The sequence below is a fragment of the Crocuta crocuta genome, unplaced genomic scaffold (assembly GCF_008692635.1).
Source record: "Crocuta crocuta isolate KB4526 unplaced genomic scaffold, BGI_CrCroc_1.0 scaffold139, whole genome shotgun sequence".
In the NCBI taxonomy this organism is placed as follows: Eukaryota; Metazoa; Chordata; class Mammalia; order Carnivora; family Hyaenidae; genus Crocuta; species Crocuta crocuta.
Genome location: NW_027533258.1, coordinates 5,809,527 through 5,835,452, shown reverse-complemented (window position 1 = coordinate 5,835,452; position 25,926 = coordinate 5,809,527). Strand labels below are relative to the sequence as shown.

General features: G+C 45.9%; 1 protein-coding gene across 1 annotated transcript in view; it reads left to right on the top strand.

The window, feature by feature from the left end:
* The window catches only part of MYOCD (myocardin), a 51,878-nt gene extending 40,217 nt beyond the window's left edge, over positions 1-11,661 (top strand). The window contains exons 8-12 of the mRNA XM_077746717.1: positions 8-259; positions 2,528-2,671; positions 4,857-4,985; positions 8,315-8,372; positions 11,111-11,661. Coding sequence (XP_077602843.1) covers positions 8-259; positions 2,528-2,671; positions 4,857-4,985; positions 8,315-8,372; positions 11,111-11,661 — 1,134 coding nt within the window. The remainder of the gene's footprint in view (positions 1-7; positions 260-2,527; positions 2,672-4,856; positions 4,986-8,314; positions 8,373-11,110) is intronic.
* Positions 11,662-25,926: the final 14,265 nt, after the last annotated feature.

Here is a 25,926-nt window from a genome sequence, read left to right as displayed (position 1 = left end):
CGCGCAGGCCGCCGGCCGCCGCGCCCCGGGCCCCGCCCCCTGCGAGGCCTCGGGGCCCCCCGACGCCCTCCCTTCCACCTTCCTCAGCCCGCAGTGCTCCCCGCAGCACTCGCCGCTGGGCGCCGTCAAAAGCCCCCAGCACATCAGCTTGCCCCCCTCCCCCAACAACCATTACTTCCTTCCCCCCTCTTCGGGGGGCGCGCAGGGAGAAGGCCACAGAGCCCCCTCCCCCGTGGGCAGCCAGGTGTGTGCGGCACAGGTAAGGACACCCGCTTTCGGGGAGCGGGGTGGGGCTTGGCGAGGGCTCAGGACTGACGTTGGAAGTCTCCCTGGGAAGGGTTTCTCCAAAGTCTGGAGGTTTCCAGACTGTCCACAAGCCTCCAGGGTAGACCCCACTCCCCTCTCTGAAACCGAGGTTGGCTAACTCGCCCCCTGGAGAGCTGGTAAATGAGTGTCTTGGCTTTCTGGGCCATGTTGGTCTCAACAGGACCCTTGTTTCACCAACACACACGCACGCAAGTGAGCGCACGTGGCTGTGTTCCAATAAAACTTTATTTATGAAAGCAGGTTGGTGGGCCAGATTGCCACAACCCCCCCCTTTTCGGCATAGAGCCTTAACGCAGGCCAAACCAATTCATGGAGAGAGCCAAGGGGGATGTTACCAGACCTTCCTGTTCTCTCCGCGTAAGGGCCTGCACGGCGTAAATATTTACTGAGCACCTAGTGTGTGCTAGTCGCTGTCCTGGTCTCTGGGGAGTAATGCTGAACTAGCCAAACAAAAAACTCTACTCTCATGGGGAGGCGGACAGTAAATAAACACGTAAAATATGTAACGTAGTAGAAGATGATACATCTGATGGAGTAAAAGGAAGGTGGGGTGGTGAAACATTTGCAAATGTACAACTTTTAAGTCAAAAGGTCCAGGACTATTTGAGCAAATCTTCGAAGGAAGTAAGGGAGAGAAAGCCTTGTGAATATTTGGGGTGAAGGTATCACAGGCAAAGGAAGAACAACAAGCCTAAGGGCTCTGAGGTGGGAGAATGCGTGGAATGTTCAGGAATCAGAAGGAAGGCCCATGTGGCCAAAGCAGAAGGAGATGTAGTTGTAGACAGCTTACAGGAGTAACTAGTTCAAAGACTAGACCAAGGTGATCATCAGACTTGGCCTGTCCGTGAAGGTAAAGAATTATTGGGAAAATCTACCAAAGTCTACCTCATCCAAAGTTCTGACATCTATGAGAAAGGAAGTAGGAAGAAAACTCACATGATTGGATACCTACCACGTGACCAGCGTTAAGAGGCACCCATCTGAGTAATCTCGTTAATTGTCACAACAACCTTATTGAGCTCTAATTTGTTATTTTTTATTTGCCACTGGGGGGGGGGGAATGGAGCTCAAGATTAAATCAAGTACCCAGGATTCTTCAAACCCAAGGTTATCTGATTCTAAAGTGCATGCCCTTTTCACACTGAATATTTTCTACCCCGGGAGTATGAGGTGTGGTCAGAAGTAGTGAGAATATGTTCTTATACACCTCCCAGAACAACACACTCAAGTGAATGATGCCCACTCAAAAGTGGGCACTCTGGGAGGCTGGGACGTACCCAGATTATCGTCACCGTTGAAAGCATTTACTGAGCGCATGGTGTCCTAGGCAACAGAGGTAAAAATAGCTCTTGAAATGTAGCTCTGGACCCTAAGATCATTCCAACGATATGGATACGCTCAAGAACTAACGTGTGTGTGGTGATTCTCAGTTTACAAAGCACTTGTTGAGGTTATGAACAGTTACGTGATAAATAGATAAAGAACAATATAGGATAAAGTGCCTGGTCTGGGCTTATGGCAGTTAAAGGCTGCACGAAGCAATGGGGAAGGCGAGGGAAGCAGATTGGTTGCAAAGGTCTAGAAAGTTCCGGCAAGATTTTGCAAAGGGGTTGGACTCAATGAGAAGTAGACTTAAAAATGGAAAATCGGGAGGCACCGATTTTGGTAGCTCAGTTGGTTAAGTGTCCGCCTTTGGCTCAGGTCACGATCCCACAGTTCGTAGGTTCGAGCCCTGCATCGCACTCTGTGACGACAGCTCATAGCCTGAAGCCTGCTTATGATTCTGTGTCTCCCTCTCTCTCTGTCCCTCATGCTCTGTCTCTCTCTGTCTCAAAAATGAATATTTTTGAGAGTGAATACATTAAAAAATTGTTTTAAAAAGGGAAAGTTGGGAAAGGAACGTTCCATGTGGGAAAAGGTAGGGAGGTACCATGTGCAGGGTACCCTGAGGGAAGTTCGTGGAAGTTACTAGAATACAAGCTTTTGAAAGAAATAGTACCTGACATGGTTACGGGTGGAGACCATATGCTGTGAGTTTTTGAGCAGGAGGTGATGTGCACAAAGCCAGATTTGAGACGTTGATCATGGGATTTAGGGAGGGTTCAAAAAGCTAAAGCTCCAAGGCAGGGACCAGGAGTCCCAGCAAATGCTCTCAAGTACGCTGCTGATGACCATTGAATGTGTTGCTTTTTCCTTTCAGAACTCAGGGGCACATGAGGGCCATCCTCCAAGCTTCTCTCCACAGCCTTCCAGCCTCCACCCCCCTTTCTCTGGAACCCAAGCAGACAGCAGTCATGGTGCTGGGGGCAATCCTTGTCCCAAAAGCCCAGGTGTCCAGCAAAAGGTAGGCACCTGGGCAAAAGTTTAAACTTTGCCTCTTCCCTCTTCTGTGGCCTCGTCCTCCAAATGATGAGGCTCAAACTCAGAAATAAATGGGGCACCTGGGTGGCTTAGTTAAGCATCCAACTTTGGCTCGGGTCATGATCTCGTGGTCTATGGGTTCGAGCCCCACGTCGGGCTCTGTGCTGACAGCTGAGAGCCTGGAGCCTGCTTCGGATTCTGTGTCTCCCTCTCTCTCTGCCCCTCCCCTACTTGCTCTCCCTCCCCTCAGAAATAAATAAAACATAAACAAATAATAATAAAGGAGCTCCTGGGTGGCTCAGTGAGTTGAGCGTCCGACTTCAACTCAGGTCATGATCCTACGGTTCATGAGTTCGAGCCCCACTTCCGGCTCTGTGCTGACAGCTCGGAGCCTGGAGCCTGCTTCCGATTCTGTGTCTCCCTCTCTCTCTGTCCCTCCCCCATTCTCTCTCTCTCTTTCAAAAATAAATAAACATTTAAAATTAAAAACAACAATAATAAAAATGTCATAAAAGGCAGAAACAAATGACATTTAGATAAAAACAAATCCACTTGAAACAGAGTGAAATGGAGGTACAGATAAAAATTAGGGTGTTCCAGGGAACTATTTCCTGGGGTCATTCTAGAAATCGTAAAGGCTAAAATGAGCATGGTACGTTTGTGAAACAACATGGCAAACAAATCAGTTTCCATGGAGTTGAGGATTGGAATAGAGGCACATGGGGAAACAGTGGTTGAGAAAGAGGGAGGTTTGTGGATCTGTGGAAAGGTCTAGAAAGGTGCAGAGAATTCGAATCACAGTAAAGTATCTCGGTGGAAAAAGGAAGAGGTGATACACACCAGCAGGTGTAAATCGGGTGGGAGAGAGCCAGGATATGGGAAGTTCCAAGGACTAACACGAGGCGATCAGGAGGCAAACAAGATGGCCGCCACATAGAAGTGCTACCTGTCACAAGTATGGGCAAGGCGTCCTTTGGAGACAGAGAGCCTTGAAATGGCCCAGGCCCTCCATAGAACACTCGCAATACACAAGGCTGGTTCCTGAAAAGATACCCCAACAGTGCCTCCGCCTCTCTGCAAATCCACCCAGTTAGGAATGAAATGTCCTGAGGGGGTAAAGTACTCTGGGAATTCCTGGGATGATCCACTTCTTCCTATTGGACTGGACTCTTACTTTATTTCCTTTGCTCCTAACCAAAGAGGGTTTACTCTAGAGGGGAAAGAATCTGTTGGGGCGCCTGGGTGGCTCAGTTGGTCAAGCCTCCGACTTCAGCTCAGGTCATGATCTCACGGTTCGTGGGTTTGAGCCCCGCATTGGGCTCTGTGCTGACAGCTCAGAGCCTGGAGCCTCCTTCAGATTCTGTGTCTTCCTCTCTCTCTGCCCCTCCCCCACTTACACTCTGTCTCTCAAAACTAAAACATAAAAAAATTAGAATCTGCAAGGTTCCCATCCTATCATGCCTTCAGCAATATGTCTCCAGTGATAGGTATTATTAATACATTAGAATTGTTTTCTAAGCCTTGGCTCTATTTTTTCCCCCCTCACATCAATTCTTTTCCCAAAATTTAGCCTGCAGTTTATAAAACAGAAGCAGTCCATTTCTTTTTCTTCTGGAAGTTTAAAAGCTTTATTTTTTCATATTATTATTATTTTAAGAGAATGTAGTTGGATAACATACAATGTATACTGTGTGCTCTTGGTTTTGGGGGTAGGTCTTGTAATTCATCCCAACAAGTGCCCTCCTCAATGCCCGTCACCCATTTTCCCCTCTCCCCTGCCAGTCAACCCTCAGTTTCTTCTCTGTATTTAAGGATCTCCCTCCCTCTCTGTTCCACACTGGTTTTTCCCCTTCCCTTCCCCATGGTCTTCTAAGTTTCTCAAGTTCCACATATGAATGAAACTATATAATATCTGCCTTTCTCGACTGACTTATTTCACTCAGCATAGTACCCTCCAGTTCCATCCACGTTGCTGCAAATGGCAGGATTTCATTCTTTCTCATCGCCGAGTAGTATTCCATCGTATAGATAAACCACATCTTCTTCATGCATTCATCCATTAATGGACATTTAGGCTCTTTCCATAATTTGGCTGTTGTTGAAAACTCAAAGCAGTCCCATCTCTGACCCGTGAGTTGATGATCTTTCTCTGCATCACACTCCCACAGGTGGCTGGTCTGCACTCTTCGGATAAGACAGGGCCAAAGTTTTCAATTCCATCCCCGCCTTTTTCCAAGTCAACTTCAGCCGTTCCAGAGATAACACAGCCTCCATCCTATGAAGATGCAGTAAAGCAGGTAACAAGCAGGTTGCCTAAATGGGCGTTGTTTTCCATTATTCAACTTTGGGGAGTCTTAGATGCTGACTTGGAGGGCATTGGGTGCCCCCGTACCAGGGTGGGCAGAGTTTCTAGATGCTAATTGTAGAAGGGTGTTCAATGTACAGTGAAACCTTGGTTTGCGAGCAGAATTTGTTCTGGAAACAGGCTTGTAATCCAAAGCACTTGTATATCAAAGTGAATTTCCCCATAAGAAATGATGGAAACTCAGAAGATTTGTCCCACGGCCCAAAAGTATTCATAGAAAATGATTGAAATACTGTCTGATAATACAAAATAATAAAGAGAATACAAAATATAAAGAAAAATGAACAAATTTGCCTGCGTTTACCTTTGAAAACCTTCGTGGTGGCGTGAGGGAGACGAGAAAGGAGGGTGATTGTGTAGGACAACTTACACTAACGGATGTTGACTACAGTACGGTATTAATAAACTCTTGTCATAGACTATATTTCACGGAGCTGGCAATAAGGCAGCAGAGGAAAGGGTCACTGTCTGCAGGCAGCCTGACCTAGACTGGAGTAAAGCCTTCCGAAGCTCACTCCTGTCTGGAAAAAGCAAAGGACTGTCCATAGGTGCTTTGAAGTGACAAAAAATACAGTAGTAGAGCCAGTTGTGGGCACCTTCCAAGGTTCTGAAAAATCACTGATTTCTGCCAAACACCACAGCCTGAGACTGAGCATCCAAGCATGGAAGACAATCACCCACAATCCCACAGAGAGAGAGAGAGAGAGAGAATAACCATTCGCTCAATTGTGATCATAGGAAGTTCAGCACCACGTACGACTTGTATTGCAAGACATGGCTTGTTTATCAAGTTAAATTTTATTAGCAATGTTTGCTCATCTTCCAGAACAAGTTACTCACAATCCAAGGTTTCACTGTACATACAGAGTATGTGAGGCTGAAAGAGAAGAGGTTGGGCTGGGCTTAGTGCCAGTACCAGGTGCCTGGACTTAGTACCAGCTCTGCCAACAGCCATCTGTCACTGCCACTAAGTTCTCAACTTCCCTTATGTGAAATGGGATCCCTATCTACCTTGTAAGGGTTCTTGATAGTGTATCACCGACTACATTGTCTGGACGCGGGGTAGCTACTCAAATATATGAGAAACGTTGTCAGGCTGATACTTTGTAGGTTTCTTGTTAGTTTCAAAATCCAATGATCTTGGCAAAGTAGTGATGACTGTTGTATACTCTACTGTCATTTATGTTGGGAAATTTTCCAAATAAAAAGTAAAACCCAAGTAAAAAGAAGAAGAAAAGCACGAAACGATCTCACATTTCAAACAGTCTGAGCCTGGACGAAGTACCAGATGGCCCTTTGTAGGTGCGCAGCCTAGCAAGGAAGGTCAGTGTCAGCTGCCACGCGCCGGTGTCCCACAGAACCAAATCGGCTTGCAGTTAGGTTTCATTGGACCTCAAGGGTATTTGTAAATGTCAGAAGATTTTATGCAAAAGGCGGGCTTTCTCATTTCGGAAAAATGAGAGGATCTAACCATATGGGGGACACATTTCTACCAGAGGACAGTTGCCTGCAACAAAGCATCTGCTGCGTCTTTGAGCCACAGCATGGCCCCTGCATTCTACCTTGTCTCTCTTCTTCTATATTGGGCTCATTCACATTACCTGCTAGTCCCTGTGGGCACCTATTGGCTTCTGGACTGGCAAGGGACTCATTCTTTGAGCAATGCTCCCATCGGCTGTGATTATTGATTCCTCTGCTTATTTCGGAGCGAGCTCTCAGGGGAGTGGGGTACATATGTGCCTCTATTCTCCCCATTTCCTATCCCCTGGTATCTGTAAGTATCAACTGATCCTTTATGGTTTCCAGAGAAAAGAAAAAGATCAAGCAACATGGACTCCCATTGGTAAGACTCTACTGAATAATTCAGATGCGCCATAGGGAAGGGGTGTAGACACTACAAGCATCAGTAGGTTCCACAAGCCATTGCGGTGCCACACTAGGAAAACATGGCACACTAGAAGCCATGTTCTTGGGCCGCAACCAGAGCACCCAAACAGGAAGCACCCACTCTTCAGAGCGAGAACAAATGGGTATACCATCCGTGGACTAAGATGCTCTGCTTGTGGAATGGAAGCCTCTCAAAAGGCGGACTCACTCTGAGGGACTCTGCTGGGGAGCACTCTGTCTTCTTGTCCCCTTCTCTTCTTGTAGTAAATCGTTTCATTCAGTAGTTTTCCTTTCTGAAATTAACCCTGAGCTTCAGTTGAGCAGTCTGTTACCATCTTGTTCCCGGCAGCATTTTTCACAAACAGTGGAAGCAGTCCAAGCGTCCATCGATGGATGAATGGTTATCCAAAGCATGGCGAATACACGCAATTAATGCTAGTCAGGCTTAACAAGGAAAGGGATTCTGACAGGTGTTACAACATGGGTGAGCCCAAAGGACATTATGCTCAGTGAAGTAAACCAGTAACGAAAGGAAACATACTGTGTGAATCCACTTATAGGAGGAGGTATCTAGAGTTGTGAGATTTCTAGGAACAGGACTGAGATTCCCAGGAACGGAAAGCAGAACTAAAGTTGTCAGGGGCTATGGGAGGAGAATGGAGAGTTCATGCTCAGTGAGGAACAGAGTTTCAGTTTGGGAAGAGGAAAAAGTTCTGGAGACAGATGAGGGTGAAGCTTGTAGAATAATATGACTATTGGGGCACCTGGGTGGCTCCGTCGGTTAGGCGGCCAACTCTGGCTCGAGATCCGGTTTGTGGGTTCCAGCCCCGCGTCGGGCTCTGTGCTGATGGCTCAGAGCCTGGAGGCTGCTTTGGATTCTGTGTCTCCCTCTCTCTCTGCCTCTCCCTCACACTCTCTCCCTTGCTGTCTCTCAAAAATAAATGAGCACTGGGGCACCTGGTGGCTCAGTTGGTTAAGCGTCCTACTTTGGCTCAGGTCATGATCTCACGGTCTGTGGGTTCAAGCCCCGTGTCGGGCTCTGTGCTGACACCTCAGAGCCTGGAGCCTCCTTTGGATCCTGTCCCCATCTCTCTCGCCACCCCACCCCCCCATGCTCTGTCTCTTTCTCTCAAAAATAAATAAAGAAAATAAATAAATAATGTGATTATAAGGTACTCCATGTCACTGGACTCTACGCTTAAAAAATAATGAAGATGGTAAATTTTGTGTTCCGTGTATGTTATCACAATTTGGGAAAAAAAGTACCCTAACCAAACCTAGTTCAAAAACCTATAGTACTATTCCTAATGATTTCCCGCTGAAGAGGGAGCAGCCTTCTAACCTCTCCATTCTCCTCTGCTTAATTTGCAATAGCAAATGACTCGGAGTCAGCAGATGGATGAGCTCTTGGATGTCCTCATTGAAAGTGGAGGTAAGACTGCTCATCTCTTGCCCATAGGAATGCCCGGTACCTGCATGTGATCTAGACAGTGAACCCTTAGGACCAAGGTTGGATGCTTACCAAAAGCCATGAACGGGTAGAATGTCGCTGTGCGGGAGCTCCCTGTCCACACTGGAGCAGGGAAAAGAAGGTGCAGTGCATAATTTGCCCCTCTGCCCAAGGAACTTGTTCACCAATGCTTTCACCCTGTTTCTCTAAGTGCTTTCTCTCATGACTCCATTTCTCTTGCCACTTCTAATCCCAATCTCCCTGTAATAAGAGAGTAGATAAAGCAAGTTTGGTGCCACCTCCTCGAAATGAAATTCAATCCACGATCTCCCACTGGATGGTCTGTTCAGGTGCAGACGTCATGAGCGCTTGCAACAAAAAATCATCAGCGTGTTCTTTTGGCATCCTTTTCAATGGTTCACTTATTAGCTTTTAAAAATTATAGAGTATGTGCTCAGAATTTAAAACCACACAGATGAATAAGATCAGGTAAGGGGAAAAACACCTCTGGTCTGAGCCCTTCAGTAACAACATTGAAAGTTTCAGAGAAGGGTAAGGCACCTGGGTGGCTCCGGTGGCTATGCGTCCAACTCTTGATTTCCGTTCAGGTCATGAGCTCACAGTTGGTCATGAGATTGAGCCCCTCATCGGACTTCTGGCTCAGCATGGATTCTTGGGATTCTTGGAATTTTCTCGCTCCTTCTCTCTCTGGCCCTCCCCTTCTTGCATGCATGTGCGCACTCTCTCTCTCTCTCTCAAAATAAATAACCATAAAAAAATAATAAACTTCTGAGGAGTGGCCAGCCGTTGTACTGGCTCAATGCTGCCCCAGACAAATGCTACCTTTACGGAGCTCACAGTCTGGTAAGGAAGATAGAAAATGCGAGAATGAACAGGTACTCTCTCCACTGTGTGTAGCAAGAGTATGAAGGAAAAGATGGGCACAGGCATATGGCTCTTTATAACTTTTGTGATGGAAAGATAAGAGGGTACTGTCAGACATCCTTATATTTAAGTTTATTTATTTATTTTGAGGGGAGGAGGGGCAGAGAGAGCGGGAGAGAGGAAATCCCAAGCAGGCTCCGCACTATCAGCGCAGAGCCTGATGCGGGGCTCGAACCCACAAACCATGCGACCAAAGTCAGATGTTTAATCGACTGAAACACCCAGGTGCCCCCACCCTTATATTTTTAATGACGTGTATGGCCAGGTCAGCAAAGGTGAGGGTGTAGGAGGGGAGCACAGGAGATTGAAGCACAGAAGAGCAATCATGAATCAATCACAAACGATTGGCGTTTCCTAGAGAAACACAGCGGGATGCTCTGCTGTGTTGAGTGCCAGCCGCAGGCTGGTCGCCATGAATCTAAAGTGAGACCAGTCTGCTCCATTGTGTCATTTTCTCTTGCAACCAAGATTCATCCAGGTGTGGGGTCTTACCAAGGGGGTATGGTGCATAGCATATATGGGGCGCCCAGATGGCTCAGTCTGTTGAACATCCAACTTTGACTTAGGTCATGAACACTTGGTGAGTTCGAGCCCCCAAATCAGGCTCTTTGCTCCCAGCGCAGAGCCTGCTTCAGATCCTCTGTCCCCCTCTGTCTGTCCCTTCCCCGCTTCTGTTCTTTCTCAAAAATAAATAAATGTTAAAGAAAAAGGAGAATATATATAAGACAATGACTATAATGGTGGATTAGAGAACACAGGCTGAACAGGGAAAGAAGTGAGTGATGGATGGAAAACATAGTAGAGTCAGTAGATCGGAGCAACCCCAAGTGGCCGAGAAACTACTGTCACAAGGTGCTTAATATGTGAACTAGAGAGATAGGAGGGGGTGGACAGAGAGGAGGAGATTTTGCTTGAGACTGAACTTGTAGCAGGTACAGCATTGGGGGACGACCAGGCCCAGGGAGTCCAACAGAGTGGGAATGGAGGAATCACTGAAGTTGACAGGGAAAGGGTGTCAAAGCACTGAGAGGCCATGGGACAGTCACTTCTCCAGATGCGGAAGCCACAGGGAAGGACAAGAGTTGAAATGGGAGAGGCAGTGAACTAGGGAATTGAGTTTTCAGTGGCTACGGAAGTGTGGCCAGGAGACTACAGTGGGGACAAGTCTTATCTTCTGACTCCGAAGGAAATGAGCCCCCTCTGAGGGTGTAAGGGAAGATGCAGTGTCCTCGGGAGACAGCCAGGTGTCAGTGAAGGAGCAGGTAAAGGAATCTGCTTTGAGAGTTTGTGGATCACTGAGTGGAATTTCCAGAAAGAAAGGGTGTAGGGAGAGACCAGAGAGAAGAATTGGGCACACATAGAGCACTTTAGGGATAGGGCCGGGTGATTAGCAGTGACCAGAGAAGTGTGGCCACCTCTTGTGTCCAAGTGTGACTCATTCATTCGAAAGATCCCTACTAGGGGCACCTGGGTGGCTCAGTCAGTTAAGCCTCCAACTTCGGCTCAGGTCATGATCTCACAGTTTGTGAGTTCGAGCCCCACATTGGGCTCTGTGCTGACAGCTCAGAGCCTGGAACCTGCTTTGGATTCTGTATCTCCCTCTCTCTCTGCCGCTCCTCCCTCTCTCTCTGCCGCTCCTCCACCCACAATCTGTCTCTCTCTGTCTCTCAAAAGTGAATAAACCTTGAAACTTTTTAAAACAAAAATAAAGATCCCTACTGTATAGCATCTCCATTGGAAGTAGTGTAACAATTCCCGTTGTGTTTCGCCAACAGAAATGCCAGCTGATGCTAGAGAGGATCATTCCTGTCTTCAGAAAGTCCCCAAGTTACCCGGGTCTTCCCGAAGCCCTAACGCTGCCCTCCCCAAGCCCTCGTCATCAGGCCAACTCTCCTTCGATCACTATGGCACCGACAGCGATGAGCACCTTGAAGTCTTATTAAATTCCCAGAGCCCCTTGGGGAAGGCAGGCGATGTGGCCCTTCTAAAACTAGGGAGCGAAGAGCCTCCTTTCGACGGAATAATGGATGGATTCTCTGGGAAGCCTGCAGAAGACCTCTTTAGTGCGCACGAGATCTTGCCAGGCCCCCTCTCCCCGATGCAAACTCAGTTTTCACCTTCCTCTGCAGACAGCAGTGGGCTGCGGTTAAGCTTCACCGAATCTCCTTGGGAAACCATGGAGTGGCTGGACCTTACGCCACCCAGTTCTACGCCAAGCTTTAGCTCCCTGGGCCCCAGCGGCCCCAGCATCTTTAACATTGATTTCCTGGACGTCACGGATCTCAATTTGAATTCCCCCATGGACCTTCATTTACAGCAGTGGTAGATAACATCTGATGGAGAGGCGCTAAGGGAGACCCATGGGGATTCCGTGGGGGAAAGCACACAACCAAAAAGTCTCCTATCATCCAAAAGGAGGAAGAGGTAGGCAAGGAGGAGGAGAAAATTAAAAAGAAACAATGGAGACTGTGTCAGTCAATGAGAGCACATAGGAGTCTTTAGATCTATGTAAAATGTAATATTTACCGACATGCAGTAACTGTTCATGATTTCAGCGGTGCGCTCAGATATGTGCTTTCTGAGATCAAGAATGCCAAAAACAAAAAAATGTGTTTCACTGCCTTTTCAAACACCCATGTTTTTGTAGCCCGTGATTTTTCTCAGGCATTGTTTGAGCGTGATCTCACTTCATAAGCTTTTCTCATGAATTTATACTGTGGAAAGGAAATGTAACTTTTTTAGAATCCAGGGAGTATAGCATAACCAGCAAAGTTTCTGGAAGATACACTCAGTGGTGCTGCATCTCAGCACCCCCTTCTCTCTCTTTCCAAACAGAAGTCAGGCCCAACTTCAGTTGGGTACTGGTGGTAGAATAGAGGGACAGAACCAATCCATTCCCAAGGAAGTGGAATTGACTCAGTGTCCCTCGGCCACGAAGCTGCCCCAGTGGGGTGCTTCCAATCCTGGACCCAGGACTCCGTGTAGTCACTGAGAACAACGAGCCTACGTTTGGGCTGCCCAGAATTTCCCTCTTTCTCAACCAATAACCCAGTTGCTTCTGCTGTCCCTGTGGCGATAAGCACCACGAAATAGCCAAGAACCTGAATGCAAATAAAAACGAAACCCCCCCTGCCATGGAACATTCCCCAACACAGCCCCCTTGAGTCTCAAAGACTGGAGATGAGCCCATGATCAGATGGGAAGAACATCTCTAGCTTCCGGAAGCCGTAGCAGGATCATTCAGACATTCACGTCTTGTGAGAATGAATACCATGGGTTACTATAATCGGATGACTAATTATGGAGGTCCAACTTTTTTTTAGAGGGGTGGTTGGGGGTCCTTCCGTTTATCTTTCTCCCACTCCACTTTTCTTTCACGATACCAATCTTTTCCTGCTCCCCATCTGAAACTCCTTTTTCTGCCCCAACATGGAGAGAAGAGGACTCCTCAGATCGAACAAGCTGCCCTACTAATAAAACCATATTTTAAAAAGCTAAAAATCCAGGCTCTCCCAGAGAACTCATTCTCCATATGCATAATTTGCTACAAAAAGCTGAAAGAACGTCCTTGGGGGGGTAGAGAATGACCCTGGGGTCCTCCATCCCAAAGCTCATTCTACTGCCATTTGATTTACTGCAGTAACCAATTTGGGTGGTTCTGGGGAAATTGGAAATCGTTATATTGTAAAAATAGGTAACGAATGATATTTACAAGGAGAGAGGATTTTTCAGGTCTGGGCGGTGAAAGCAAACACAGTCGCACATCAAAAACGAGAGAAGGAAGGAAGACGATTTTTCTCGTGTGCGTTCCTCATCATCTTCTGCTTTTGCCGGGAGTTGTTTTCAACTCAGGTGGTGAGGCAGCCTCTTTAAAGCTCACTGTGGCTCCCAACTCACCGTTTTCTAGTGTTGCATGCCTAGAAAGTAGCTCTTGCTGGTTTGGTTGTTTGTTTGTTGTTGTTGTTGTTTTAATTTAAATCACTAAGGCACTGTGTTCTTCTTTTGTAAAAAAAAAAAAAAAAATTCACTGTGCACTTATGGAGAAAATAACCAAATGTGATTTTAGACGATGTCTCTTGGATAAACCAAAGATTTAGAAGTCATTCCATTGTTAACTTGTAAACATGTGTGAACATAGAGTGTTTTGGGTGACCGGTACTCTGAAAGCTCCCAGATCTTATGGGGGTGGGGTAGGTGTGCGTATGTGTATAGATATATGCAGATGTATATGTCTGTGCTCATATGTGGGCGGATATACAGGGATATGTATATATCTATACATATATGTGTATTTGTGTGTCTCTTAAAAAGAGGTGACACAGAGTCCTGTACCAAAAGGCTTTAAAGCCTCAGTTTGCTGTGAAATGCTCAGTTGGCCTTTGTCACTACGAGTTCCCGATTAATCAGCCGGACTCGACGTTGCCTCTCTGTGAATGACTAACGGCCCCAGCCCAGTGACTCACAGCCACTTGCTCACCGTGAACACGCTCATCTTGACAAAGAATACGGATGTGAAAAGACAGAACTGCTCCCCCGTTAGTAATTCAGTCTCTCGTAGGAAAGCATCAGAGGGCACGAACGTCATTTTTACATTCCTCGATCTGCCTTGTGTTTTAAAAGATCCACGTGGTAAATGTTACTTTTCACGTTTCACGTCCGTCATCGGAACCCAAAATCTAGAGGGGGGTAAAAGTCCCCAGTGTTTTCTGTGAAGATGAAGCTACGGGAAGAAAACCCTATTTGCACATTCCTCACGTGTGTGGATCCCTTGGAGGTCGAAGTTTTATTTTGGATCTTGACGAAGCTCGCCGGTCAGTCCATGTTTCGTGTGCCATGTTGTACGATTTGTATGTTCATGTTTTCTCCCTTTGCTGCCTTTGGAAAACACACTCACGGTGTCCCTACTCGGAGGCTCTGGTCTGAGCGTTAATTTTGGTTTCCTTTGGGTATTTCTAGTGGAAGGACGAGACTGAGTCAGGAGGCCACTGTGCTTTGTAAGACTGTGTCTTGTCACGGAGACCTTTTTAGGATATTACTGCCACTGATATACACGCGTCACAGCTGACAAGAGACATTTGCTGTTTCTAACCAACATGCTTCACGCAGAGCAGACCCCTGGATTCTCAACACTCTCCCGCAGCCTCCACACACCATATTCCCTGTGTCTCTCCAATAGAGCAGAAGTGAGATACACGGTAGAAAATCAGGGCTAGCTGGGAGACCATCGAAGAAGTTGGCTGTGCCCAGTGGATCAGATAGACCGTGTTAATTCATCTGTCTCATCCCAGCTCGTCCTGTTGGGAGTGTTTGTTTTCAGTTCTTTTAAACTCTAAGGGCGGCCTCCTTTCTGGGGACCCATGGGGCACGATTGGAAGATGCACAGAAGAGACTTCTGAAGATGGCCACGGTCAAGTTTCCCTCTTAGAGCCTGAACATAACCATGGGTAGTTTTCTCGAGATTCCTGGGGCCCCCGTGGTGAAGCAGACCTGCAGACGGAACGTTGCAGACGCAACCCCGATGTTGCTGCGGCCACGTGGGTTCTAATGGTGATTACCAGCAGGCTCAGAAAGTTCATCTGTGCAAATGCTTTCGTTAAGCCGGTGCTCATCAGTAGTAGCCTTGCTACTAATGGTGTTATTGAGACAACATGAGTTCTGTTATAAGGGAGAGAGAGCGGAAGGAAGGAAGGAAGGAAGGAAGGAAGGAGGAAGGAAAGAGTGGAGGGAAGGAAGGAAAAAGTGGAGGGAGGGAAGGAGAGGAGAGGAAGAAGGGAAGGAAACCAAGAGCGTCTCCACCTGAATAGTCAGGGATCTGTGCACTGATGGCCTTTGCCATTCAAAAACATTTACCTCCAATCTGGAAGAAAACAACACCCTACCCTAAGCATTCAAGACAGTCCTTCTCAAAATATATTTAAACTCCATCAGTTCTTCCAGAAACACATACTGGCCTGGCCGGAAACTCCCGCATCGTTGTCTCACCCAGTGGACAATTCCCAGACATTTTTTTCTTGTCTCTGCGATCCAACAGCGATAGCATAGCGCTTGGCGATCTCTCGGTATCTCCCACCACTAAGCTTTGGTTTTCATTGCTAGATACAGAAGCCCCTTGAAAATCTGGAAAAGGTTAAGGAAACTTCTGTTGTCTTTTTCTCCATTCCCTGTCTTTGACTCTCGTAACAAGCTCTCAATGCAAAAGGGATGCTGGGGGGGAGGGGTGTCCTCGGGGAGCCACCATTCCTTAGGAGGAAAGCACTTAGCCTTTCCCTTCAGGTCTCCATTCCTCACAGTGGGGAGCCCACAAGGTCCGGCACAGAGTGAAGACAGTCTGGGGGTCTTCGTTTCCCTGTAAATCCAGTATAAGCCAGCAGGAGGGGCTCAGATGCTGAATTTGCCAGTTCTTAGATGGATGTGATCTCCAGACACGCAGAGTCCAGGTCCTGAAACAAGAGGGTCCTATGGTTCTGGAGCCGCTTAGGTTGTGTTAAGGAGCTGGGTTTGATTCTAGAACCCACGTTTTCAGAGGACCCCCTGGCTAAGTGGAGTCTATGCGTGAGAAGACGATTTCAAGACAGGAAGATCTGGGAAGAATTTCTCTAGCATCTATCTGCCAGGGACTCACTGGGTTCAGTAACATACAAGTGAGCTCCCTTTTTTTGTAAATTTTTTTTAATGTTTTATTTATTTCTAGGAGAGAGAGACAGCGTGAGTAGGGGAGGGTCAGAGAGAGAGGGAGTCACAGACTGAAACAGGCTCCAGGCTCTGAGCTGGCTGTCAGCATAGAGCCCGACGCGGGGCTCGAACCCACGAACCATGAGATCATGACCCAAGCGAAAGTCAGACGCTTAACCGACTAAGCCACCCAGGTGCCCCTAGTGAGCTCCCTTTTGATTCTAGGGTTTGGTGATTTCCCCAGTGGATCAGGACAAACCAAACTCCTGACCATCTCTTCTGCTTCTTATAACCAGCTGCTCCTGTCATGGAGGCTGGTTAATGTGAGTTTCCTCCAGAAATTGTTTCACAGCCCCCAAGTGTCTGTGGAGAGGGGGAGTGTCTTGGTGGGGATACTGGATGCTATTCTAGTGTTTTCCAAAGAAAGGGAACCCATACTGCTCCCTGGAGTCCCCCTCCAGCTGGCCTGCAGTGATGAAAGAGGGTGACACATTGCCTGAAGCCCTCCCTTGGTGAAACACAGCAAAGCAATCACGAAACCCAGCACAGGGGTCTCTGCGGGGGCCTGCGTGTTGTTTTCACATTGGTCTCCCTCGCTCAAGTATCCATTTCCGGAAAGAAACGTGTGTTACCAGGAAAAGAAGCAATGGCTAAAATACCAAAGTTGGCATGTATTCTTTTTAAAAAATATATAAATATATTTTTAAATAAAATGTTTTATTTTGAAAAAGACCTGTGAGCTTTTCTTTTTTTTTTTTTTTTTCCTTTTTCCTGGCTGCAGGATACCCCAGGCACTGTACCAGGCGGGCGCTCTGCCGGTGGTGTTTTTCCATTGTGTTCTCACAATGGCACCTTGAAACTACGATTATTATCGCCATTTTACATACAAGGAAACTGAGGTTCAGAGAGGCTAAGGAAATAGTTTAAGATTCTATACCAGGGAGATGTTGGGCGGGGGGCATCTGGCTAGCTCAGTCAGTAAAGCATGTGAGTCTTGATCTCAGGGCTGTGAGTTCAAGCCCCACATTGGGCCTGGAGCCTACTTAGCTGAGAAAAAAAATTCTATACTTGAAATATATTGAGCCAGCTGCCAAACTCTTTTTTTTAATCTCTGAGGTCCTTAATCTCAAACAATGCACATCTCTCCTGCATTTATCACTAATGACATGATTAAAATGAAGACTTTTGTGGAAAAGAGCAGACTCTTGTTTCACATACAGTGTATAGTCTAATGTGGGGCTTGAACCCACAAACCATGAGATCACGACCTGAGCCAAAATCAAGAGTCAGATGCTTAACCGACTGAGCCATCCAGGCACCCCAAGAGACCTCATTTTTAACTTGATCACCACTGTGAAGACCCTATCTGCAAAGAAGGGCACATTCTGAGGTAACAGTGATTAAGACTTCAGTGTATGAATTCAGAGGGGAGGCCCAGTTCAACCCACAATGGGAAACAAACAGGGGCCACGCCCTGAGGAGCCTCCTAAGACATACAGAGGTGGATGAACTCATGGGCTTTGAAAGTATGAGCTTTGGGGCGCCTGGGTGGCTCAGTCGGTTGAGCGTCCGGCTTTCGCTTAGGTCATGATCTCGCGGTTCGTGGGTTCGAGCCCCGCGTCGGGCTCTGTGCTGACTGCCAGCTCAGAGCCTGGAGCCTGTTTCAGTCTGTGACTCCCTCTCTCTCCGACCCTCCCCTGCTCACGCTGTCTCTCTCTCTCTCTCCTAGAAATGAATAAAAAAAATATTAAAAAAAAAATAATGCTGGGTTGGGAGTGGGGTCTGAGTGAAGGTAGTGACTTAAGAACCTGTTGGAGTAAACCAGGCAACAGGCAGATAGTAACTCTCCTAAGAAAGTAGCAGTGGGAATAGAGAGATGAAGGTTGATTTGAGACATGTTAATAGAATGGAAGGTATGAGGTTGATCATCAGGTGTGGATGGTGAGGAGGATTTGGAGTGGGAGGGATAGTTGGATGTTAGATGCTGAGTGCGTGTTAATTCCATTCACAGGGGCAAAAGCCCAGAATGAGGAATAACTACTTGATAGGAAAAATTGTGAATGTGATTTTTGAGGGTCTCATGCCTATGGGACATACACACATCAAAAGTCTTTGCTAGGGGGGCGCCTGGGTGGCTCAGTCGGTTGAGCATCCAACTCTTGATTTTGGCTCAAGTCATGATCTCGAGGTTCGTGGGTGTCCTTTTGGACTTCGTGCTGAGCATGGGAGCCTGCTTAAGACTCTCTCGCTCTTCCTTTCTCTCTGCCCCACTCATGTGCTCTCTTGCTCTTCTCATGCTCTTGCTCTCTCTCTAAAATTAAAAAAAAGAAGGCTTCATTAGAGAGGTCTGGAACTCAGAGTGCCTTTGCATAGACATTTAGATACAGGAGTATCCCACATACAGAAGATAAGGGAAGTCATGGTAATGACTTTGACCTATACAGTGTGTTCAGTGAGAAAAAAAGGGGGTGCCAAGGAAACCCAGCATGTAAGACATTGTCAAACGAGAAAGGAAAGGAAGTAGCTGGAAAAGCAGGAGGAAAACCAGGAGCTGGCAGCCCCCTAGACACTGAGGTGGGAGAAAATTTCAAACAAGAGGGAGTCTTTAATCATATCATATCTAATACTGCATGTTCCATAGATGAGGGCTGAAGGCTGCTGCTTGATTTCATAATAAGGAGGCGGTTGTTAACCAAGGTGAGAATATCAGGGGGACAGTGGTGTAGACTGAGGAATAAAAGGAGGTGAGGAAGGGGCGCCTGGGTGGCTTAGTAGGTTAAGCGTCCGACTTTCGCTTAGGTCATGATCTCGTGGTTCGTGGGTTCGAGCCCCGCGTTGGGCTCTGTGCTGACTGCCAGCTCAGACCCTGGAGCCTGTTTCAGAGTCTGTGTCTCCCTCTCTCTCTGACCCTCCCCTGCTCACGCTCTCTCTCTCTCTCTCTCTCCTAGAAATAAATAAAAATATTAAAAAAAAAAAAAGGAGGTGAAGAAGTGGAGACAAAGAATTCAGGCATGCGTTTCCAGAAGTATGGCAATGTGGGGAAGAACGTACACGTGGCCATGGCAGAGAGTCAAAACTTTGAAGGACTTATTTTCAAGAGGAGAGTTATTTGAGCTCATTTCAAAGCTAATAAGAAATAGGTAGTATACGCAAGAGAGAAGGTGGTGGAGAATGGTGTTGAGGGTGAGTTGCCTTCGAGAAGAGGGGGGAAATGACTTAGGGGCAGGAGAGAAAGAGGAAGGTGGGAGGCGATGGGGGTGTGTTGACGGGGTGGTATGACACCGAGGGAAGTTGTCACATGGTGGCTTCCATTTTGCACTTTGAAACGAGATGGAGAGACAGTGTTCATCTAATGGGGAGAAGAAGAATGAGGTAGAAAGTTTAGTAAAAAATGGAGAAAGGCTGATTTAAGAGCAGTCGAATGAGCCAGAAGACCTGGCTGGATATCACCCCTCTGCACAATAGCGGGACTTTCCATTAACAACAGCAATAGCCCGGCAGGAAGTAGAGACAGCAGAGAGGGGAGTGCCTCCAGCAAGCTGAGGATGATGCAGGAATAGGTATGAAAGTAAGAAAACAGAACTGAGTGATGGAGGATATGATTGAAGAGGAGCTAAAATGGTGAACTGTGTGGTATACAATGTACTACTCTAGGAAAATAAGTTCAGACTGGAGACAGAAAGAGGTGAGGCTCAGAAACTAGACGTGAACTAATAAAAATTGGTATTGACTAACAAACACAGTGTTGCTGCAATAATGTATTGGTCATGATTTTCCAGAGAAAGAGAGCCAATGGGGTTATAGATAGGTGGATAGATAGATAGGTAGGTAGGTAGATACATACATACATACATACATACATACATGGATACATAGATAGATAGATACATGGATACATAGATATAGAGATAGAGAACTAAAGATAGAAATCGATACAGATATCTCTACCTCTAGATATCTCTATAAAAATAGAGATTATCTATAAAGATACATATCTATAGATATATTGGGATATACAAATGTTTGGCATCTATATAGATGATATATAGAGATTTATTTGGGGAATTGGCTCACATAGTTGCAGAGGTTGAGATATACCATTATGTGCTGTCTGCTAGCTGGGAAACTGAAAAACCCAGTACATGTAATTCAGGCTAGTCTGAAAGCCTGAGACCTGGGGAAGCCAGTGAGTTTGAAGTTCTGACATCGAGGAGCTCTGACATACAAGAGCAGAGAAGATGGATGTTCAAGCTCAGAAAGAGAGCGAGATTTCACCCTTCCTCTACTTTTTGTTCTGTTCCAGGCCCTCAACAAACTGGATAACACCCACGCACATTGGTGAGTCGGACCCCTCTTCACTCTGTCTACTGATTCAAAGGCAATCTTTTCCAGGAACACCCTCACAGACACTCCCAGAAATAATGTGTCACCAGCTATGTGGGCATCCCTTCATCCAGTCAAATTGACACATAAAATTAGGGCCACCGGGGTTTCAGTCAGTTAAGTGTCTGACTCTTGATCTCAGCTCAGGTCTTGATCTCAGGTCGTGAGTTCAGGCCCTGCCCTGGGTTCTACGCTGGGTGTGACGCTTACTTAAAAACGAAAAACCGACACATAAAATTAATCATCACAAGTACTACTGATCATGTAATCACACTGTGACTGTCAGCAGTAGCAGCATCATAAATGAATATCCACGTGTATCATTAAGTGGCGATGAATAACGGTCTCCCATTCTGGCTCAAAGTGGAAACTTTGATTTCACGCATGCCTAGATTATAGGAAGTCCCTTTATCATTCCAAAGTCCACATCATCTCCAACTGTCAAGAAATGCCCTTGTAGGGGCACCTGGGTGGCTCAGTTGGTTAAGTGTCCGACTTCGGATCAGGTCACGATCTCACAGTTCGAGGGTTCATGCCCCACGTCGGGCTCTATGCTGACAGCTCAGAGCCTGGAGCCTGCTTCCGATTCTGTGTCTCCTTCTCTCTCTGACCCTCCCCTGCTCATGCTGTCTCTCTCTCTCTCTCAGAAATAAATAAAACATTAAAAAATAAAAAATAAAAAATAAAGAAATGCCCTTGTATCCAGTAATGGAAAGAAGGATCCACAGTTCCTGGCTTTTGATGTAAAAATGGAACACCAAGTGCATATTCTTGGAGACTAGAGAGTCCTATATCCACTAAAATGGGTTATTTTGAGACGGTTCTTTGTGCATCCCACCCCCCTTCCCCGGGCCAGGGAATTAGAGCCACAGCTGCCGAGAGGGAAGTCCAGGGACTTTCCATGTATTACTGCTGTGGCCTGAGGGGCTCCTTGAAGTATGGTCTAACTTCCTTGGCCTCATGCTCAGGCAAGGGACCTCCAGGCCAAAGTCAGCTTGGACTTCTCCAATGTGGAGAACCACCGATCTTCAAGTAACATGGCCTCGAGATTGGCAGGCTGGATTCCGCGATCTTGCCGTCCCTTCCAGCCCTGAGCAGGGTCTGAGTCCTCTGTGCTTCTGTTGTGCAGCAACCTGGTAAGGGTTCACACTGACACTTCCCAAGGGCACGGGTCTGGCAAGGACAGGGTCCAGTGGTGATGACCATATAATTTATCATCTAGATCAGAACACTTTTGTTCAGCACAAGTGCTATATTCAACGAAGGTCAAGGCATCTAAGACAGTCCCTGGCAAACCAAGACTCTGGGCACCTTCAATAGAAGCAACCTGAAGGACCTAGGACACCCCTCCACTTTCATTGACCCCCAGTTATTCGGTTGACAGGATGCAGGGGCCAGATCACTAGTCTCATCTCTTTCTAGCATACCTTCCTGCCATGCACAGATACCTACTCTCCTGACTTCTAATACCATCAGTTTGTTTTTGCCTGTTTCTAACTTTACGTAAACGGAATCAAATAGAATATACTTTTCTGATGCCTTCTTTCTCTGCTCAGCTTTTTTTGTGAGGTTCATCCACGTTTTCACCCCGTATCAGATACGGCAATAATAAATTCATTTTCCTTGCCATAGAGTATTCTGCTGTATGAATTTATCACCTTTTATTTATCTGTTCTTCTTTTTGATTTATTGAAATTTTTTTTAATGTTTATTTACTTTTGAGAGAGAGGCACAGAGTGTGAATGGGGGAGGGTCAGAGAGAGAGAGGAGGCAGGCTCCAGGTCTGAGGTATCAGTACAGAGCCTGACACAGGGCTCGAACTCACAAACCGTGAGATCAGACACGAGCTGAAGTTGGATGCTTAACCGACTAAGCCACCCAGGCGCCCCCCATCTGCTCTACTGTTGATGGACATTATGATAGTTTCCAATTTTTGACTATTAAAAATGTTGCTCTCTGATACAGACATTCTCGCTCATGCCTTTTGCTGCAAACCGGTACGCATTTCTGTAGAACACGTGATGCTGTCAATTATGGGGTGTGCCTATCACTGAGCTTTACCCAAGAACACAAAACCAGTTTCTGGAGTGCTTGTACTGATTTCCCTCTGCTCGAAATATACGAGTTCCCGTTGCTTTGCATCGTCAGCCACACTGGGTTCTACCAGTCTTTTTCAATTTTAGCCATGCCGTGGGCATGTTGTGGTATTTCATGGTAATGTCAATTGGCACAGACTGAGTTAGTCAAAATGTCGAGCAATTTTGCATGTATTTTTAACCCATTTGGATTGTCTGTGTGGTAGAACAGCTGTTCACGTCACTCATCCATTCTTCCGTTAGGTTTTCTGCCTTTTCTCTATTGGACTGTAGGATCCTTTCTATGATCTGGAGTTGAGTCCTTTGTTTTCTGCATAGCGAATACTTTCTCGCATGCTGAGGATGGCTTTTTCATTCTCTTCATGACTCTGATAGACCAAAGTCCTTAATTGTGAAGTATCCCCATTCTCCAGTATTTCCTTGAAGGCGAGAGCTTTTAGAGTCATGTTTAAGAAATCACTGTCGACCCCAAGGTCATGTAGGCATTGTTCCGTCTTGCTCCTTATTTCGATGTTTTCATTTCTTTTGGAAAGAATGAGTTTTTAGTAATATGGTTTGGAGAATTGGACGGTTGATAAACCTTTCCAGTCATGAAGTGCTTAAAAATAACTTTCTTTCGTCCTTGTTTGTGAATGTGGGACCAGATGTAGTAGACTTTTTGAGCTGCACCTGAGTCACAACCCACTTCCGCTGGAGCTCTGGATATGTGGCTGAAAATTTTATTAACACTGGGTGTTGCAGGTAGCAAGAGAATCAGATTCTCTTTTCTTCAGGGACAACCCTCTTCTCTCTGAAGAGTACTTATATACATTTGTATCTTTCTTTCTTTTGTTTTTAAATTTTTAATGCTAATTTATTTTTGAGACAAAGAGACAGATCGTGAGTGGGGGAGGGGCAGCGAGAGAGGGAGACACAGAATCTGAAACAGGCTCCAGGCTCCAAGCTGTCAGCGCAGAGCCAGGCAGGGGGCTCAAACCCACACACTGTGAGATCATGACCTGAGCCCAAATCGGATGCTTAACCAACTGAGCCACTCAGGCGCCCCACTGTTTTTTTTTTTTTTAATTGACATGTAACTGACATGCAACATGATATAGTTTCAGATTGCAACATAATGCTAAATGTATATATTTATATATGTGATATACATAATGCTATGTGTAGATATTGCAAAATGGTCACCAAGATAGCCTAATTATACTCATGCCATACATTGCTACATTTTTTTTCTGTGATACAGACTTTTAAGATTTATCTCAGCAACTTTCAAATATACAACACAGTACCTACCTTTGAAATTCAAAAGTTTTACCAGGATATATGTAAGGCCCCCCTCCTCCACTCCCCAACAGTAATATTTTACTGGCATGTAGTGAATTATTTTAATTTTAACTGGAGCCTTCCTTCACCCCTGCAAAATATGTTTCTAGCACTTTTAAGTTTATTTCTTCATCATCCGCTCTGAAAATTCTATGACATGTTTTTTTGAATATTCTGAAAATAAGATGCCATGTCTTTTTTCTCCTGTTTCCTGTCATTTCATTGAAGCACCTACTTTTTCATCTGAATTTTGGAGTCCATCTTTTAATGCACCCATTCCATTTGGGGGCAGTAACAAGTCTGCTATTTCCTGCCTTTATTGCCATTCATTAACTTGGGAGTCATGTGTTTCTTTATCCAAGAACTCTTTCTTGTTCAACGAGGCTCTTTTTCATGGTAACCGGTTCCTGTCATATCAAAGCAATGTTCTCTCAGTTCTTTCCAGGCATACAAATTGGACTTTAAAACTGTATTGGCCTTGGGGCGCCTGTGTGGCTCAGTCAGTTAAGTGTCCAACTCTTGATCTCTGCTCAGGTCATGATCTCGCCCGTTTGTGGGTTCCAGCCCCGCATCAGGCTCTGTGCTGATAGCGAGGAGCTTGCTTGAGATTCTGTCTCTCCTGCTCTCTCTCTCTCCAGAAAAAAACAAAAAATAAATAAAAAATAAAAATAAACCTCAAAACACACACACAAACAAAAAACACACAAGAAACCAAAAACAACAAAAAACAAAACAAAACAAAAAAACAAAAAACCAAAGCAAAAATCGTATATTGTCCTTATTTCCCACTTACTCAATGGGTGGCATTTCTCTGAATTCTCAGATTAAACTTCCTGTTTCATAGAGGGAAGAGACTTCAATAAGAGCACAGGTGTTTGGGGGCACCTGGGTGGCTCAGGTCATGATCTCATGCTTTGTGAATTCAAGCCCTGCATCAGGCTCTGTGCTGACAGCTCAGAGCCTGGAAGCTGCTTCAGATTCTGTGTCTTCCTCTCTCTCTGCCCTTCCCCAACTTGTGCTCTGTCTCTCAAAAATAAATATATGTTAAAAAAAAAAGAGAAGAAGAAGAAGCACAGGTGTTTGAACTAGACAAAACTGGGTTTGAATCCCAATTGGGGCACTTAATGGCTATTCACCGAAACCCTCGGAGCTTGGACTTATTTGATGGACATCATAAAATAAGTCCTCATCTCAGGGGTGCCTGGCTGGCAGGGTTGGCAAAGCCGATGACTCTTCATCTCAGGGTTGTGAGTTCGAGCCGCACATTAGTCATGGAGCGTACTTGGAGTAGCAAACAAAGAAACCCTCATCCCAGAGTTCACTTAAGGATTAAATAAGACAATGTATGCTGAATGACACTTGACCCTTGAGCAGTGTGAGTTTAACTATACAGGTCCACTTATATGTGAATACTCTTCAGGAAATATACTGGAAACGTTTTTTGGAGATTCACGACAGTTTGAACAAACCCTCCAACAGTGTAGCCTAGAAATACCAAAAGGAAAAGAAAAAGGTATTATTGTGAGAATACGGCATGTAATACATATCACATACAAAATATGTGCTGATCGACTATGTACGCTATTGGTAAGGTTTCTGATCAACAGCAGTAGGCTATTAGTAGTTACATTTTGGGAGAGTCAAAAGTTACACCTGGAGTTTTGACTGCATGGGTGGTGGGTGCCCTCCCCTTCAAGTTGCTCAAGGGTTAAGTGTACTTAGAGTAGTACTTAGGGGTGTGGTTTATTAAGTCATTGTCATCATTATCATCTTTACTATTATACTCAACTACTGGATCTTTGTTTTGTTTGTTTATTCTCATGTAGAGAGGTCTGGTTTGTCCAGATTTGGTGGCTCAGATGGTGGGGGAGGTGGTCCAGTAGAGATGATGTGGATCTTCATTTATTTCCTCCCTACCCCCCCCCCAAAGAATAGTAAATTCTGCAGGACCAGTGCTCCCCTCACTCGAAATTCACCCATGCCATTCTCTGCCAAAACTGGGGAAACTTTGTTTATTTCCATGAGTAACATAGAATCCTCTCATCTTTGTTGAGTTATTTCAAAATGACACTCGAGGAAGAAATGAATTGAAAACTATTGGCTTTAGTTAGCGTTGTCGT